The 20316-nt window shown below is 36.1% G+C and overlaps 1 protein-coding gene across 1 annotated transcript in view; it reads left to right on the top strand.

Moving 5' to 3' along the window:
- Nucleotides 1-5299: 5299 nt before the first annotated feature.
- FAR1 (fatty acyl-CoA reductase 1) overlaps nucleotides 5300-20316 on the top strand; it is a 43877-nt gene continuing 28860 nt past the window's right edge. The window contains exons 1-3 of the mRNA XM_044680664.1: nucleotides 5300-5488; nucleotides 12802-12977; nucleotides 19941-20120. Coding sequence (XP_044536599.1) covers nucleotides 5300-5488; nucleotides 12802-12977; nucleotides 19941-20120 — 545 coding nt within the window. The remainder of the gene's footprint in view (nucleotides 5489-12801; nucleotides 12978-19940; nucleotides 20121-20316) is intronic.

Below are 20316 nucleotides of genomic sequence, written 5' to 3' on the forward strand. Positions count from 1 at the left end.
TATTTAGGGTCATACGGACAAACCATTTTGTATCAGAGGCAATTCTTGAACCCAGGTCTTCCTGATCAGTTCTGTTCTTTATACCAGTTTGCCTCTACACAAAAGGTTGGATATATAGGAAGAACAAAACACAAACCTGTAAGACTCTAGTGTTTGGAAAGGTTAATGAGACGAGGCTTGGAAAAGATGCCAAGAAACAAAAAAGAGTTTTCTTTTTAAGCTACGTTCACAATAAGAAGGAACATACTGTTTAAACTGAAGAGGGAACAACAAGCATTCTAAAAAGGGGGAATACAGTATAATTGAAAATATGTGAAGAGAGAAGAACATCATTTAGGTTGCTCTAAATGACTATTGCTTGGTAAACTTGGTATCTTTTGTGGTTCTGAAAAGGAATTGCAAGTAGGATGGTAGGTTCTGTTATTGGTAATTTTCAACAAGAGTCAACTTTGAGAAATCAGTCACAAGGAAGAAAACAGGTACATATATCTAAATACTGAATGTGGGGACAGATGTTGCATTCATAATTGAAAGTTTAAATTCTGAAAACCATAGAATGCATGCTTGACATCAGTTTTTAGCATCATTCTACAATATTTTAACAGATGATCTAAAATACATGAAGACAACAATGTCATAATGTTTAATAATAATCGATCATTCCCCTGTCCTAATTCATGGGAGGGCATAGATAAAAGTTATGTTATTTATGTGAGGGAAACTAGAGGTAGTATTTTAGGTTAGTAGGCTTAGTATGTTAATGGGTACAGATCCCCATTGTTAGAGGGAACTCCCAATTTGATGAGATTTCTGAGCCTTTTGTACCTTTAAAGACTTCAAAATGTTTTGATGCACATTCTCATTTTTATTTTTGTAAGAGAATAATCATATAAAACAAAAACCCAAATTAACCTAAGTGAAAAATCACATGCTTTGAATGGCTCTGTCCAATTTCTTTCTCTAGAGATGGATAGCATTCTTTGTCATAAGTCTCTCAGAACTGTCCTGGATCATTGTATTGCTGAGTACCTAAGTCTATCACAGTTGATCATTCCACAATATTGATGTTACTGTGTACAATGTTCTCCTGGTTCTACTTACTTCATTCTGTATCAGTTCATGCATGTCTTTCCAGCTCTTTCTGAAAACATTCTGTTTATCATTTTTTTTCAAACCCTTCTGTCTTGCAACCAATACTGGGTATTGGTTCCAAGGCAGAAGACTGATAAGGGCTAGGCAATGAGGGTTAAGTGACTTGCCCAGGGTCACACAGCTAAGAAGTGTCTGAGGCCTTGAACCCAGTACCTTCTGTCTCTGGGCCTGGCTCTCAATCTACTGAGTCACCCAGCTGCCCTGATGTTTGTCATTTCTTATAGTACAATAGTATTCTATCACCACCATATTACCAGGATATGGACATTTTAGTCTTTAAAACAAACAAACAAACAAATAAATAAATATATAAAATTGCTTTCTGGAATGGTTGCCTTTCTACAGTCTCACCAGCATGAACTATTTCCCTTTTTTGTCCTCTTTGACAGTTTTCTGGGTAAAACTTTTGAACTATTTTATTTGTATTTCTCTTATTAGTGATTTGGGACAGGGTTAAAATATGGTTGTCAGTGATTTGAAAATTTGGGAACAATTGCTCACATTCTTTGATTACCTATAAATTGGGGAATGTCTCCTGGTTTTTATATATTTATAAATATTACCTCTATATTTTAGTTAACAGAAGGTTATAAAGCAAATTCCTCCTCCCCCTGGTCAGTAGCTTCCTTTCTTATCCTAGTGGTATTGATTTTGTTTGTACAAAAGCTTTCATTGAAGTGATGTTACCTATTTAATTTTTTTTGTGATCCTCCACTATCATTTGATTTGTTTTAGAATGATCTCAGTCATAGTTGTTTAAAATACTCAATCATGTTCTCTATTAATTTTTAATGGTGTGAATTTTTAAAAATAGGCTCTAAGGGGCAGCTGGGTGGCTCAGAGGATTGAGAACCAGGCCTAGAGACCAGAAGTGCTAGGTTCAAATGTGGCCTCAGACACTTCCCAGCTGTATGAACCTGGGCAAGTCACTTGAACCTCCATTTCCTATCCCTTACCACTCTTCTGCCTTGGCTCCAAGAGGGAAGGGAAGGGCTTACTGTAAAAGTGAAAATTGGGGAATGCCATTCTAAAAATATATATTTCTATGGACAAGGGAAATGTATCAAAACTACATTTCCCGTGATCCAACATGGTCCAACTGATTTCCGTTTCCGACGTCTTGACGCAGGGGAGAGCTTAAATCTCCTGGGTTAGGAGGGAGTGGGCTCTTTGGCGAGTAGGCGCTTCTGGAGGCGGCAGTTTTGAATGCTTACAAGCGCGTGGTCTAATGATTTTATCTATCAGCATGGCTTTAATTAAAATACTAATTTATATATTTACACAAGCCTTTATCATTTTTCATATTTACATTACTAACAAACAAATTAATAAATAAAAATAGACTCTATTCCTATTGTATCCCTGCCCTATTCTTCTTTACTTATTTTTTTTTTAAACCCTTACCTTCCATCTTGGAGTCAATACTGTGTATTGGCTCCAAGGCCGAAGAGTGGTAAGGGTAGGCAATGGAGGTCAAGTGACTTGCCCAGGGTCACACAGCTGGGAAGTGTCTGAGGCCAGATTTGAACCTAGGACCTCCCATCTCTAGGCCTGGCTCTCAATCCACTGAGCTAATCAGCTGCCCCCTTCTTTACTTATTTTAAAAAAAATCTTTACCTTCTGATTTTGAATGAATACTGTGTATTGGCTCCAAGGCAGACGAGCAATAAGTGCTAGGCAATGCAGTTTAAGTGACTTGCCCAGAGTCACACAGCTAGGAAGTGTCTGAGGCCGCATTTGAACTTAAGATCTTTCATGTCTAGGCCTTGCTCTCACTCCATTGAGGCGCCTACCTGTCCTACCTCTCCTTTATGTATAATAAAAAAGAACTTTATCAGAACCAACCAACACTTAAAAAATTCTGAAAGTGATCCACACTCAAGGTCCCTCATCTCTGCAGTGAACCTGGAGGAGATGTTTTTCTTATTAATTTTCTTTAAGTTTTTTCCATTTCCTTCTTTAAATAGTATAGTATAAATTGTTTTCCTGGTTTTGCTTACTTCCCTTTGTATCAGATCATTCCTCTAATGATTTATCATTTTCATTACTCCTTCTGAGATGGTAGTATTACATTATATTAATAATATTCTACAGTTTCTTTAGCCATTCCTCATTGAACAGGCATTGCCATTGTTTCCAGTACTTTGTTACCTCAGAAAATGCTTCTATGAATATTTTGGTATATATAAGGCCTTTCTTTTTATCATTAATATTGTTGGGGGGGTTAGTATATATTTAATAGTGGAATGTCAGTGTAAAAAGGTATGGATATTTTAGTTACTATCTCAAATAATTCCAAATTATTTTCCAAAATGATCATCAGACCAATTCATAGCTCCATATGATATAACATTTTTTTTAATTTGGAATTTTTTATTTAATTAATAAATTTAGAATATTTTTACATGGTTACAAGATTCATGTTCTTTCACTTCCCTTTCCCCATCCTCATCTTTTTTTTTTTTTTTAATCAATTTTATCAATGTCTTTAAGCAAGAAGTATGCATTTGGAGTTAAGTAACTTGCCTGGGGTCATACATGGCTAGGAAATATCTGAGGCCAGATATGAATCTAGGTCCTTCTGTCTCCAGGTCTAGCACTCTATCTACTGTGTAACCTATTTACCCCTGTAATCTTTTTTGTAAGGATTTTATTTTAAATGATTGATATTTCTTAGTGGTTCTTTATTTTTCCCTGTTTAATTATTATAGCAACATTTGTCTCATAAAAGTTGTTTCTTAGTGTTTTCTCAATTAAAAAAGTAATTGTAGCATAGTTAGGACTTAAAAAATTATTAGAATTTATCCATACATATAACTTGACCTGGAGTTTTAATTAATTGATTAGAATGCAAATTTTTAGTGTTTCTTTGATAGCATTCCATTTGAAATATCAGAAATATGCAAAGCATTGGAAGCATTTGAATTCCTTTCATGTTCATAATAATAGATTTGGCCTACAATTAAAGAATTTCATCCTAATGAAAAGGAGACAGGAGCTCTTTGGAAAACTCAAAAAATCATTATTTAGGAAAAAACAACATATCCATTATAACCATTAGAAAAAGTATTAAGTAACTGCTTAATACAAGGTGCTTGGAGAGAGAAAATGTTTATAGTTTTTGCCCTTGTGGAGTCTAAAGACTCAAAAAACTGATAAACTAGAGAAGATCTAAGGGATGAAAGTTAGGATAATAAAGGGTCATAGCATCATAGCATTGTAGATTTGGAATTAGAAGAGACTTTGAAATTCAGCTAAGCCAATTTCCTCATTTCTATGTGAAGAAATTTTGGCCCCAATTGGGTGAGTGAATTGTCGTAAGTATTTGGAAGAGGTGACTTTGAATATAGGCTGTCCAACTCCAAATTCAGTTTTCTTGACTTGCTGTTCTGCTGCCCCTCTGAGGATTTGAAGGAACTGAGACCATTTAGCCTCATGAAGACTTAAGGAGATATGGTTATTGGCAATAATTATTTAGCACCTATTATGTGCTAGGCCCATGTTGGTGAACCTATGGCACACATGCTAGAGGGGGCTGCTCCTCTTCACCATGTCTGAGGACATTTCTCACATGACCTGCCCCTTTACCCAGCAGCCCAATGGAAGCTCTTCCTCCCTCCCCTGTCTGTGATAAGGTGTGGGGGGGCCTCACACACAGCCATGAGGGTTGTGGTTTGGACACTCGGTCCCTAAAAGGTTCACCATCACTATTCTAAGCATTGTGTCTTCAAGTTTTTGAAGTATTTTGAGGGAGAGAAATTAAAATTTTTCTGCTTGGCCTCAGAAGGTAGGTAGAATTTGTTGAGAGGGAGATTTCAAATTATAAAAAGAAAAATTTCCAAATAATTTAAATTGTCCAAATATGGAATGACTTGTCTCAGAAGGTATAGGGTTTTTTTTGTTTGTTTTGTATTTTTTTATTTTGCTTAGAAGTCACAGCAGAGGCTAGATGACTCCTTATGGGTGGTGTAAGTAGAGAAAAATTTGTCCCATCCTCCCAAATTCTTTGGACCTAAGACTTTCTCCACATTACCACAATGAGGTATATGAGATTCTATCGTTTTAATATTCAGTTTTTATTAGTTGGACAAATTTTGAGTAATAAAATCATTTTCTTTTATGTTACTTTCTGTTTCCTAGGGACAGAATGGTTTCGATTCCAGAATATTATGAAGGAAAGAATGTCTTGCTCACAGGTGCCACTGGTTTCCTGGGGAAGGTGCTTCTTGAAAAGTTACTTCGGTCTTGTCCTAAAGTGAATTCAGTGTATGTATTAGTGAGACAAAAAGCTGGCCAGACCCCGCAAGAGCGTGTGGAAGAAGTGATTAGTGGCAAGGTAAGTCCAGAAAATGACCAGTAGAAAATACATATGACATAATATATAGCCAATAAAAGTGTTTCTTTGAATGTTGGAGAAAGCTTTATGTAACTTGCCGAAACCCTTGAAACCTTTTATTATGCAATAACTGTTGTGATATCACTAAAATATTGGAAATATGTTAAGTAGAAAAAAATTTCTAATCACTATTTGAGTACAGTTTGTAATTAGAAAGTTTTTGTTTGGCAAGCACTGTGGATAATTTTAAAAATAGTGCTAGCAGTTTTTTAATATGGAATTTAAATGTTTTGAAGACAGTTACAATTACAATTACAATGTGTTTTTGGAGCACCTACTATACATAGTTAGAATTGTCAATTACTGTATGTTCCTTTTGTTTGGAAGTATATACCACCTTTTTTTTTTTTTGAAGGTCATTGATGCCAGTTCCCTGTGTGTGTCAGTTACTTTTTGAAAGTGTACAGTAATAACTTAATTTTTTAGCTGTCAGGTATCTGTCAATTTCAACTCTGTGGAAACATTGAAGAAATAGGAAGTTAAAAAAAATTAAGTTACTATGAGCAATATGAAAATAGTCAAGAAATTTCACAAGAATTAAAGAAGGTATAAATTGATGAAGAAAGGAGTTATTATTGGTGACAGGCATTAAATAAAGACTCACTAGTTCCTAAACTGAAATCTCAGAAAGAAAAGGGAAAACAAAAAGGAACACAAAAGAAATAGAAAGACAGAGGGAAGGGAATGGAAAACAACAGAATTGTCATGATTTAATGTAGTTGAGGATAAATGGGAATGGGATGGAGAAATAGAGACATTAAAAGTGGTAAAGAGGTACATCAGAAATCAGCCTTGTTGGGAGATAAACATTGATAGAATAATAAATAGTCTGGGGCCATTTATATAGGGTTTATAATTTTGGTGCTGTTAGTAAAAAAAAGTTATATTATCTGGGGCAGCTATATTGCACAGTGGATAGAGAACCAGGTCTGGAGTCAGGAGGACCTGGGTTCAAATGTGGCCTCAGATACTTCTTAGCTGTGTGTCTCTGGACAAGTCACTTAACCCCAATTGCCTAGCCTTTGCCCTTCTGCTTAGATTGTTACTAGGAAAGAAGGTAAGAGTTTTTTTAAAAGTTACATTATATTTACCATACTCTATTTACCAAGATATTTTGGAAGAATTTTAGGTTAAAAAAGTTTCAGCACTAATGTATTTTTTCAATTATGTGGGAAAAATTCTTAAATCCAGAGCACGTGCATCCCCAAGGATAATTGATCTTAAAGTATTCTGATTCTTTTAGGCATCTAGGGGGCCATTTTTTACAGTGCTACAGAAGCCAGAAAGATGTAAATTTCTCCACCCCACCCTCCATCCCCACAACAGACCTTCAAAATAGTCTTCACTTACTTACTCTTAGAAAATAATTTTTGATTACCAATTTCTTTTCTTGGTAACTTTTAAAACTGAAAATATAACTCTTCAACGAAAAGCCTTTATTTGGGACAAAAACCACTACCCCTAGTAGAATGTTTTGCCAATACTTTTTGCAGTCTGAAATTTAGTAGACTAGGAATGCTTTTCCCCCTGTGCCCATCCTCTCCTTTGCTTTGGGCAAATCGATAGTGATAAATCTTTATCCATGCATTATGTACTCTCAGTGTGCTCTCATTGGAAACTCCCACAATATTATATAGTGCCACAAGACTAGCAGTGTAAGAGTAGTTGTGCAATCTTTTGCTTTGGGAGTTTTTCTAGTTTATAAAAGAAAGGAAAGGTGATTTGTATTGTAAGTTGGTACCATTATTGTCTGTCCTTTTTGCCTTTTAAGGTTGTCCTCATTTACATAGTTTTAGTAACAGTTTCTCTTTTGGTTGTGCTTCATTCATTGTACATGAATGACTTCATGAATGAGGAAGTGCTTTGAAACAGAAAATGCTTTTCCTTTCTTTTATTAGGCCCACTACCATCTGAAATAGGAAATAACATTGGTCTCATTTTTTTAAAAGTACTATTTGCTTTGGGGGCAGTTGGGTAGCTCAGTGGATTGAGAGCCAGGCCTAGAGATGGGGGGGAGGTCCCTAGGTTCAAATCTGATCTCAGACACTTCCCAACTGTGTGACCCTGGGCAAGTCACTTGACCCCCATTGCCTACCCTTACCACTCTTCTGCCTTGGAGCGAATACACAGTATTAACTCCAAGACAGAAGGTAAGGGTTTTATTTTAAAAAAAAAAGTACTACTTGCTTGATGAGAACAAAAGAATTCCAGATTAATGTATAATTGTATTCATCATCATGTAATTTTTGAAAATGTTTTTACTTCATTCCAAGATTTAAAAAAATAACTTATATACATTGTCAAAGTTTTAATACTGATTAATGTTTTAATCAGTCCTGTAATTTACAGAAGGTACTGCCTTTGAACTTTATATTCCCCTTCCTCCCTTTAATAATTATGGCTTACTTCAAGCTGGAAAGGCTGCTTTAAGAAAGTATTTTGTAAACCAACACCCTATGTAAATGTGAACCTTTAGTGCTATTTTTTAATCTTATGATCTCCAGAGTACTTCCTGTATAGCCACACCAATTTCTTTAGAAGCCTTTCTCATTTCTTCTTGTTGATTTATTCTCATCTGTTTCATTTTCTGAGACTCATAAGCATTTTGCATTTAGGTCCAAGTCCCTAATTTCACAGAATATATTTTTCTGTTATACTAGAGAAAATGGCCAAGAGATGGAGTGTCTTGTTTGTGGAATAACTAGGAGGCCATTGTCACTAGATTGGGGAGTAAGGTACAAGAAGGCTAGAAAGTTGTGTGTTTGTTGGGATGAGGTCATTGAGGGCTTTGAATGCTAAAAGAGGAGTTTTTGTATTGTAGAGGGGGTGGCATGATCATACCTGAAGATTAGGAAACTTTAGCCAAATGGAGGAGTGGAGTAAGAAAGAATTAAGGCAAACAGGATTTCTAGCATACGAGGATACGAGGCGATCAGAGTGGTTGGCAGTGTCAGAAGACTGAGGGGAGCCTATTCAAGAGGTGTTGTTGCTGAGGTGAAATCAACAAGGCCTTGGCAACAGATTGGACGGGAGGGGAGAGAGTGAGGAGGCGCTGGTGACTGAGACGCTGCGGTGCGAGAGATCAGGAGGACTGTAGTGCCTTTGACAGTAGGAAAATTTGGCAGGGGTGGGGATTTAGGGGGAAAGAAGAGGAATTCTGTTTTTGACATTTTGAGGGTTTTGTTTTTTTAATGTCTGTTGGGCATCCAATTTGAGATGTCTGTGAATCAGTTGGAAATCAGGGTGGAAGGCCAGCAGAGGGGTTAGGGTGGGATTGGTGAAATGGAAATGAAAGTCCATTTCACCATAGGATAACCAAGAGAGGTTATTCTAGTTCAGTCTTTTCATTTTATAAATGAAGAAACCAAGGGACAAAAAAAAGAGTGATTTTACCAGGGGTGGTATGATCATCACTCATCATAGCCACTTTGGTTTAGAAAGAGTTTGAATTTTTCTTTCACTGGTTGGAAATGGAAGAATATCGGAGGTTTATAATTCATACTTTAGCCCTTCATTTTCAACTCACTAATTAGTAACAGAAGTAGAACTCTGTCCAGAGCTGGGAGAAAGGAGAATAGCAGAGTAGTTATAAAAAAACCCATTCGTGTACAGGGTGTCCCCAAAAGTCTTTGTGCAGTTTCAAGCTTTAATAGCATGGTTGGCAAACTACAGTTCTAGAACTGCAGCCCAGAGCTAAGAATGGTTTTTATGTTTTAAAGTAAAGTTTTATTGTATTGAAAAATGTAAAGAACAGTATTAGTGTTCAAGCTGTACAAAAACAGGCAACTTATCCACATTTGCCCTTTGGGCTGTAGTTTGGTTAACTTTGCTAATAATAGCTTAAAACTAGGGGATAGCTATGTGGCTCAGTGGATTGAGAGCCAGGCTTAGGGATGGGAGATCCTTGGTTCAAATCTGGCCTCATATACTTCTAAGTTGTATGACCCTGGGGTAGACCCACTCCCTACCCTATAACTGTTCTTCTACTTAGAACTAATACTTTAGAGTATTAATTAAAAAGGGGAAGGTAAGTTTTTTTTTTTTTTAAATTAAAAACCTTTACCGTCTATTTTAGAATCAGTACTGTGTATTGATTCCAAGGCAGAAGAGCAGTAAGGGCTAGGCAATTGGGGTTAAATGACTTGTCCAGGGTCATATAGCTGGGAAGTGTCTCAGGTCAGATTTGAACCCAGGACTTCCTATCTCTAGGCCTGACTTTCAGTCCATTGAGCCACATACCTTATACCAATATATTTTGGGACACCTTATATTTTGTCAAATTATTCTAGGATAGTTTGACTTTGCTGAAAGGAGTTAGGATCATTTTAGGTCACAAATAACAACTTGCTGGGATATTTTCCTTTACAACATTAACTACTAGATATGCCTTATCTTAATATTTATAACTTGGCAAAGGAAAGATACAGATTTATTCTGCTATTGAAAGGTTGACCTCTAGGTTTGGCACTAAATTTAGACCTCAGATATCCTGTTTAAAATGTCACTGTCCCAGCTGCTTGTTTTCTTGGCTTTCCTATTTCTGTTGAGGAATCTGTGATAGAACTCTAATGATAATTTTTGGTTTCAAGGGAGCAAGGGAGAAGGTAGCATCAACTACTATGAGCCATTTTACTATTGAACCATATTTTAGCCGCATAAATTATTTAATAGCTGTCACTAAGTAGGAATATTTGGAATCTAAACATACTTGTTGAGTTGAGTGTTGGCAGAATGAAAATAGATTCATGGAAGGAATCTGCAGAATTAAATGCTTTGTGCAAACTTGTTTGAAAAACATTTGGGGCAGAGAGGAGGATGGTTCACAAACATACTTCATATTTTCCTACCTGCCCACTTTCTTTAGGCTGTTTCTTTTATTTTCCTCCCCTAGAACCTCTATTGAAATTCTACCTTTCTTTGAAGGGAAGCCAATGAAGCAGAAGAACAAAGATAAGTTTGGGGACATGTGGTGGAATATTTATGTGAGAATGCCTGACAAGCTTTTGGAAGTTGGAAGCCTAGAGCCAATTGAGAAATTGGAGTTGGAGGTATTTTTTTCTTAGGTGAAATGAGAAGATTGGATAGGATGATCTCTAAGGTCCCTCACAGTTTTAAATATCTCTAGGTAGTCATTTATTTTGTGCCAAAGTGATCATTGAATCAAAAAGAATTCCTTGTGGGGCAAGTGGGTGGCTCAGTAAATTGAGAGCCAGGTCTAGAGACAGGAGGTCCTGGGTTCAAATCTGGCCTCATTTACTTCCCAGCTGTGTGACCCTGGGCAAGTCACTTAACCCCCATTGCCTTGCCCTTTCCTCTCATCTGCCTTAGAACCAATACAGTATTGCTAAGGTAAGAGTTTGGCGGCGGGGGGGGGGGGGGGGAAGAATCTTTTGAGTTAGAATTCAGTGGATATTTGTGTTGATAGTATTTACTTTCTTGCACATCATAGGTATTTAGCTGTATTATGAAGAGAAAAGATGGGAGATAGATTGAGAAGCCAGTAGTGTTGGGGATGAAGCAGTAAGGTAGCAGAAAATTGAGAATTCCTGCATACCCTAGGAAGTGGGTTAATAGGGTGGGTGAGATATGGGAGGAATGATGTCAGTAAAAATGTGTTAAGTGCCTACTCTCTCTGTTTCAGGCATAGTGCTAACTAAGCACTGGGGTTAACAAAGAAAGGGAAAGAACGTCCCTGCTGTCAGTCAGCTCACAATCTAATGGGAGTTGAGGAATAAATACAACCTGCAAATAACTATGTACAGAATTTTTTTTGGGGGGGGGATACAAACAATTATTTGCATATTCCTTATACACTTATATTTATATTAGATGGCAAAATTGACAAGGTTGCTCTGTATTTTTATACACATAATTAGCTTTCAATTTGGCCAGAATTTGGTGGCAGAATTTATAAGATACAACCCAAGGAAATGTAGATGACAAAAAAAAAAACCCAATAGATCTTTTTCTTTCTAAATGTGGGTATATCAAGGCAAAGCCAAAATGAAATTTTTTGAAGATAAAGTTATCAAAATCTACATCCACATTTGAATACAAATTCAGGACAGCTAGATGTAGGTCAAATGGGTAATATTTAACATAAGAGAAGGCAGTAGAATTAAGAGAGGATTGGGTAAAACTTGATGTAGAAGGTAGGATTTTTGCTGGGACTTGAAGCCAAAAGGCAGAGATGGAGGGAGAGTATTGTAGGAATGGGGTTAAAGGGGGGGGGGGCATATGTGTGAAAATTCCCAATCTGGAGATGAAGTATTGTGTTTGAAGAATAGCAGAAGCTAGTATGACTTAATCAAAGTGTATATGGTGGAATATAAAGGGAGGGTAATGGGGGGGGGGATGAGGGAAAGGAGTCATACCAGGTTTTGAAGGACTTCACATGCCAAATGGAAGATTTTATATTTGATCCTGGAGATAATAATAAACCACTAGAGATTGAGTATGGGGCTGGCATGGTAAGAATTTGTTTTAGGAAGTGTTTTAGGAAGATCACTTGTGTTTTGTGTTTTAGGAAGATTATTTTGACAACAGAGTGGAGGATTGGCTGGTGTGGGGAAAAAGGGAAAAGATCACTTATAGAAGTTGAGGTTTGGGGAAGATCTAGGTTTATAGGCTTAAGAGGTAGAGTAATATATATAAAGACATCCTGGATATGGCAGTGTTAGTGGGAATAGTTGATTTGTGGTTAGGAAAGCAAAAAAATGTGAAATAGGGTATGAGGTGAATCTTGAATATACTGAAGGATATATGTAGATATTTGACAGTATGATAAAGAGGAGAAAGTTGTGAGCCAGGTCCCAGGGACACATTAGTTAGAAATATGAGTGTGTCCTTAGAGGGCGTATATCTTGACAGTGATAAGTTGACAAATTTGATATAAATTTTAGATAAAGAGGGGCAAAGACAGGTGGTGGATGAGTTGTCCAAAAATGGCTATCCCACTATAGAGACAAAGGTAAAAGAGTTCATTCAGTCTATTTCCTTTTCATATTGGTAAAAAGAAAATACACCAAACTATATCAGGTAGTAATGATTTTTATTATTGCTGGTTTTCCTCTCCCTTTTGATATATTTAATCTTTGGCTTTGAAGTCCATTTCTTATAAGTTCAGATTTGTCTAATTGTTGTCTAATTATATCATAAAACCTTTGAAGGTTGTATTTCTTGGATTTAGTCTCTGCAGAGAACTCTTTAAGATCTGACGTTTTGTAGCCCTGTCCTTTATTTTTTCTTTGTAGCTTTTTGACAGACTGAGAGATGAAAATCCACAATTTAGACAAAAAATCATAGCAATCAGCAGTGAACTCACACAGCCGAAACTGGCCCTTAGTGAAGAAGACAAAGAGATTATCTTAAAGTCTACTAATATCATATTCCACTGTGCAGCTACCGTCAGATTTAATGAAAATTTAAGGTAAGTCTAGATATTCAAATGAATTCTTAATTTTGGCAGTTTCTTTTTAAACCATTTGCTAGTAATTATGATAAATTTTCTTGAGTATAGCCTGCTTGAGTCAGTGTTGAAATTATATGAAATGTTTGGCCGGATGCTGTCTGTGGTTTTCAATATCCTTGATGTTTTCAAAATAATTTCCTTTCTTTCTTTTCATCAGTTTAAAGATGCTGAAAAAAAATCTGTTGCTCAGATTAAAGCTCCCCCAACCCCCACCTCCGATTTCAGAGAAGTAAAAAGAGGAGGGAAAGGGAGCAATGGGGAAGTTGGTAGAAAAAATGAGGACTGTATCTTCTGTTTTCTCAGCAGTTTTCATTTTCTCTCCTGAGTATCCAGTTCCTATTCTTCTGATAGTCCACCTTGTCCTTAAACTGTCAGCTTTTCCCTGTGCCCCCCTCTCTTTGCAGATTCTTGTTGGGGCATTTTATCTTTTTACCCCTGCATATCTATGAAAACCATCGTTGATCTAGGTCACACATTTCTCTCAATGACCTTTTAAAGCAGTGCCTTCTTTAATTTCATGAGAAAATTTCTTCAGGGAAAATAGCATTTGCTTTTGGAGGTGGGGGAGAATTAGATTTTTTAAATACTCAATATTATTTGAAATCTAATTAGTGTAGTTAAAAAAGTTCCTTGTAATATTTAATTTTGAACATTCTTTTCCTTAGGTAGGGGGCACAGTGGGGAACTAATTTTATCAAAATGTTATTTCAGTGGTTTGCCAGTAAGTTTTCAGAATGATGGATCTCACTCTCTATGGAATCCCAAGTTCAAAACTCTTCTTACTATGCCATGATGCATCTAAAGAAAGCAGATATTTCTTCACAAAGAATTTGTAGGAGATCATAGACTAGGTCTATATGTGAGTTTCAGTTAAGGCCAGCAAGGTAGCACAATGGATAGAGTGCCAGGCCAGAAATTGGGAAGATCTGAGTTGAAATGCAAGCTCAGGCTCTAGACAAAGCATTTATCCCTATTTGCCTCAATTTCCTCATTGCTAAAATGAGTTGGAGAAGGAAAAGTCAAACCACTCCATTATCTTTGCCAAGAAAACTTCAAAAGAGGTTATGAAGAGTTGGACACAACTGAAATGCCTGAACAGCCACATTTATTTTAAACCCTTTATTTTAAAAGGCTTTCTTATTTTGTTTATAAGGTAGTTGTTTCAATCATTTTGTAAATAGGTCAAATCTTGTCATTTTGATATTGTTACTGAAAGTGCTTCCATACAACAGAAGTAAGCCCTGGCCAGTGGCCAATCATAGTAGTGCCTTGATCTGTTGATGGTCAAATTTTCTGTTGTGAATTCAGTAAAAAAAATCTGTTTGGCATAACTCTATTGCAAGAAGAAATTTAAAGACATCGGCATTTGTGATGGCAGTCCATTAGTCTTGACTGATGAGGTAAACACGTTCGTTTCATTCCTGGATTTCTCACATTGGAAGTACTTTCTATCCAGTAGACCCCTTCCTCTGAATGGCTGAGTCCTCCTAGAGCAACCTTCATTTTAAGGAAAATGTCCAGACCAGTCATGTCATCACTCCTTTCTAAGATCCACTCCTGACTTCCTGTACTGTTTCTACAATGTTCTTGCTTGAGTAATCTACCCTCCCCCTTTTCAGCTTCCTTGTATGTGTTGTCTTCCCCCATTAGAATGTAAGGCCCTTCAGAGATAAGACTGTTTTTCTTCCTGTTCATATTCATATTTATATCACTTAGCACAGTTCCTGGCACTTAGTATTTTAAAAAAAATCCTTACGTCCCATTTTAGAATCAATATTGTGTATTGGTTCCATGGCAGAAGACCAGTGAGGGCTAGGCAACTGGGGTTAAGTAACATGGTGAAGGTCACACAGCTAGGAAGTATCTGAGGCCAGGTTTGAACCCAGGACCTCCCATCTCGAGGTCTGATTCCCTAACCACTGAGCCACCTAACTATTCCCACATAGTAAACAGTTAAGAAATGTTTGTTGACTTGGTTTTCTAATAGACCATTTGTTAGAGGCAAATTAGATTTGTCAAAGTAATCTCTTCCGGAAGGATAGTACAAAAAGGAAAAGTTCAAGAGAAAGCGAATCCTTCACTTCTGAGGAAGAAATACCTGCTTTTGTTACTACCAACTCTTTTTTCCTTTCCTATTTTTATTACCATAATATTTATATTTTATATAGAGGACCATGTGTTTACAAGTCACTTAGAATTTCTTTTTGATCCTCATAATTCCTGTAAGGTAGATAGTTCAGATGTTATTTCCATTTTATAGATGAAGACATTGAGGTTTTACAAGAGGGAAAGTGAATTGCCAGAAATCAGACAACTAATTAGTGGCAGAGCAAGGATTCAAACCCATGTGTTCTACCCTGAATCTATTATTCTTTTAAGCAGACACAGAGAACGGTAAATGACACTGTTTTCTTCTTGTCATGAGAGTGAGATAACTTAATCATTTCAGTGAAATTCTTACCTTCTATGTGACATTTCATCATGTGGGTGCCTGACCTTTACTTCAAGGGGAAGTGGCTATTATTATGCTCAGGCCGAGAGCTAGGTACTGGCACATTGCACTGTATTATGAAATGTAACTAAATCTAGTAAAGTTATTTAAGAATAACCAAAATTTAAAATAATCAGCAAAAGCTTGCTCTAGACTAGACTTTGGGGCTACAAATACAGAGAATGAAATAATTCTATACTCAGAGAGTTTACATTCTAATAGGGCAAACAGCAAATACGTAAGTATATATAAAGAAAATAAATACAAACGAATAAGTACAAAGTAGTTAAGTACAAGGTAGTTTGAGAAGGAATTCTATATAGAGAAATGATATAATTTTGTTGAGTAAGAAAATACGGGATATGAGTGGTAGAAAAAACAAGGATAAATATTCTGTCATTTCCTCCTTTTTTTTAGTGATAAGCCTTACCTCTCTTCTTTTCAGATGCTTTTTACATAGCCTTAAATTGTGTCCTCCCCAGCATGGACTTCCTTTGTGTATCTTTGTCTAGTTTGTTTGTTCCTTTTGTATTTATTTGCTTTAGTGCCATTTCTACTTCCTCTCTTTATCACATTGGTAAATAGGATGGTAGAGTCTAAATCTAATAGCTTCACCATTACTGGAGAAAAGACTTTGCTATAAAGTTTCCATAGAATCTTTTCATTTTCCATCCTTTGTTGTTTTTATTCCAATTTATTCCTTAAATAACCACTTTGTGGCAAATATAAAATAATACAGCTTTGAGATCCTTAATTTTATTAAAAATCCCTTATTCCAGTTTTATGAATACCATTTTAAATAGAACTCAATTCATTGAAACTATTTATTTCTATGCCCTAGCCAGCGATCATGCTTCAGAAAATATACATCATTTTATATATTATAGATTAATTTCACAAATTTTATATTTTATACATTACACATTTTTACATATTACATGTACACCAACATCTTTGCTATATAAACCGATCTTTGAACAGTAAACTTATTTAATGTAGGCTTAGTTTTATTTCATAATTTTTGCTTTTTGATTAGACTACATTAAATAATTTTTATTTTGATAGTAACCATTAACAAAAATATTCACATAAGGTCAAAGTGATTTACATTAAGTTATAGGCTCCAAATATTTTTAATTTTGTTAAAAATGTATATGAGGCATACAAAATAAAATCCTATTTTGTCTGTCCTTATCCTTTTGTGTATTTTCTCCCCTCATCTTTTGCTATCATCATCTATATGTTGTATTGATTCTCCTGCACTCATTTATAATGTCTTCATTTTCACCTTTATTTTTCATGATTATCATTTCTTACACAATGATAGCCCCCACAACAATGCCAATCCATAAATATATTAAAACCTGTTCACCTTTTCCTTATTGTTTGGATGTGAAGATTGTTTCCACATACCTATTCATTTGCAAGACCTTGTAATTTCTTTTGTTGCACCATCCTTTGCATGGGCATCTTCCTCTCCAGAGTCACATTGCCACAACTTTAAATTACACCCTCATCACATCTGGCCAAGACCATTATAGTACACTTCTCATTGGTCTCTCTGCCCAAAGTCTTTTCCCCTTCTCTGTTGTGGGTAAAGAGGAATTGGAATGAGCCAGGAGGGCTGCCTGGGGTTCTTCTTCCCTCTTGAAGAAGAACAGAGGTGATGATATGGGGAAATGGGAAATGAACAGCACTCAGTCTCCTTGATGGTTAGCAATCCAAGCTTTAATCCATATACTACCCAACAACCCACTAACAATAGGTATAGAAGTACAGTTATAGTTTTTACCCATGAGAAAATCAAGCCCCCTAGCATCAGAAACTAGCCAGTCACCAAAATAGATTCTTGGAAATATTATTTTCTTAGAGTTCTGGAACTCCTTGTTTTCTACCAGCAGGGGACAGATTAGACACCTGGAGTAATGGCCTTGGTGAGGCCATCCTCCTTGTCTCAAAACTTTGTCTCTTTCCTGAGTCTACATTCCTTGTCTGACCTTGTCCAAGAATGCCTAGCCGGGAGGGGAACAGAGCAAAGAGGGCTTAACTCTTTACATTCTCTACACTTCTCTAGTCCATAATCTTTCACTTAGTTGTCAAAGTGAAAAGTAGCAGATAAAGTATTGGGCACAGAGTCAGGAAACTGAGAGTTCAAACCCTGTCCTAGCCACTGTAGGACTTAAATTAATATCCAGCAACTTCAAGTATTAATTTTATAAAGTTCATTAATAATCACTTGAAGCAGAAGCAATAAAAAGTAAATAGAAGTAAAAAAAATTATTATTTAACAAAATTAGACCATGTGAGTAAGTTCTCCTTGCCCGTTTAAAAAGCCCACTCCACCAAAGCCCTGACAGTTAGGGTAATAGATTCTAATTACACAACCTCCCCCCCTGTGATCCTTTGGGAGACTAGTCTCCCCAGTGGATTATTTAAACATAACTGTCTTATACCTCTAAAGATCTTCTAACTAAAGGTGCAGACAATATTGCACTTTCTAAGAGGAAAGTATAATAGAGATAAGAGGGAAATAAAAGAAAAAAAGAACAAAACCAATGATTGCTACATTGACAAAAAACCAATTGAGGGCAGTTCCCTTTGGCATAAGAGTGTACATTCAAAATAAATGCATTCACCCCCCCCCCCCCCCACACACACACACAGTTCAATTCACCACATCCCACAGTTCATTCTGGATCTTTTGGTGGAGTGTGTGGTCTCTACAGGTATCTGCATGGCACCTTCTCCAAACAGTTCACTTTCTGGATTGGGGGGGGGGGTAGCAAGTTTCTTATCCTAAAATTACTCTCAAAAGAATTTAAACTTTGCATTATAGGATAATAATATACTACTTACTGTGTATCCCTGAGCAGGTCATTTAAGCTCCCTATTCCTCATTTTCCTCATCTATAAAATGATTAAGTTGAACTCACTGGCTTCTTAGGTCTCTACCACTTGTAAATATTTTAGTCTCATATTTTCCTAAAGCATAGATTTGTCACAATCATATATATTTCTATATATATATATATATAATCCTTTGTTTGGTATTGGTAGCTCTTCATAAGCTTGCCTCTTTCTGATCTTTCCAGTCTTTTGATATTCTATTTTCTTCTATGTTTTGCACAATAGTCTAGCCACCCAGACTTAATGGCTGTTCTTTACACATGACCCTTCATCTCCCATCTCTCTGCATCCTGAACCTGCTTCTTTCTCTCTTCTAACCTATAATTTACTTTAAGATTTTAACTTAAGCACTGCCTCTTCTAGGAGGTCTTTTCCAGATTCCCATAACTGCTAGTGCTCTCCATACTACTCAGTATCTTGTAGGTTCTCATTTATATATATTGATTCCTCCATTAATTTTTTAAAATTTAATTTAATTTTTTATTTTTTATTTTGCTTTTCCTTTGAATCCTAGCACTTAGTATAGTGCCTTGCATATAAAAAATTCTTAAGTGCTTATTAGTTGATTGATTTATGGATATACTTACTATGGATATTTTTATACAGATATATCAGGTACATTCTGCATTGATTAGTTTCAAGTCACTGGGTTATCTGCTTCTAGCTGAAACATACCATCTCTTTCATTTTACAGATGTGTTACCACTCTGTGATCTAGATAGATTAAGCAATTAGCCTAAGGTCAAATAGATAGTAAGAGGCAGAACTGCAATTTGAACTCAAGTCCTTTCGAGTTTTCCCACTGACCCTTCTGCCTTTTTAGTGTTAGTGGGCAAATGTATTTTTAGAGGGTGATCTATAAGTACAGGGTACAGTAGAGTTTATAGTAATAATTTGACCTAGGAATTCTCTTGTTAGGAATATATCCTGAATTTTCTAAAAAGAGCTTTCTCTTCTAAGATATTTATAGCTGTATTTTTTTGGGGAAAAAAAGGCCTAGAAGCAAATGAAATGTCTATTAGTAAAGGAATGATTAGCAGCTAGGGGTACAGTGGATAGCATGCTGTGTCTGGAATCAGGTAGACTCAAATTCATATCTGGCCTCAGAGATTTAATAGCTATTTGACTCTGAAGTCACTTAACACTTTTTGCTTCAGTTTCCCCATCTGTAAAAAATAAGCTTAGAGAAGGAAATGGCAAACCAGTTCAGTATCTTTGCCAAAGAAACTCCAAATGGGGTCACAAAGAGTTGGACTCAAAATGATGAGAAGAATATCCCAATGGAGACATAAAGAAAATAAAATGTTATGAGATTTTATGGGATAAGTTAAATTTATTTAATGGCAAATAGTTACAAAAAAAATCTAATTGTTCATTTTTTGTTTGCATATTTGAACTTACAAAAAATGTGGAAATAATTTCCCCAAATTTCAGTTTTTAAAAATAGAATAAAATTCTGTTGGTGTTGAAATAGGTAATCTTTCAGTTATGGCTAGATATTTATTGTATGTTTTTCTTTACAGAGATGCAGTTCAGCTAAATGTGATTGCTACTCGACAGCTTATTCTCCTTGCACAGCAAATGAAGAATCTTGAAGTATTCATGCATGTATCAACAGCTTATGCATACTGCAATCGGAAGCATATCGATGAAATAGTCTATCCTCCTCCTGTTGACCCCAAGAAACTGATTGATTCTCTAGAGTATGTGTTTTTAAAAATTAAGCTTTATACAGGAAGCAGCTGGGTGGCTCAGTGGATTGAGAGCCAGGCCTAGAGATGGGCTCCTGGTCCTGGCTTCAAATCTGGCCTCAGACACTTCCCAGCTTTGTGACCCTGGGCAAGTCACTTAACCCCCATTGCCTCGCCCTTACCATACTTCTGCCTTAGAACCAATACG

Source organism: Gracilinanus agilis, chromosome 6, assembly GCF_016433145.1.
Source record: "Gracilinanus agilis isolate LMUSP501 chromosome 6, AgileGrace, whole genome shotgun sequence".
Taxonomy (NCBI): Eukaryota; Metazoa; Chordata; class Mammalia; order Didelphimorphia; family Didelphidae; genus Gracilinanus; species Gracilinanus agilis.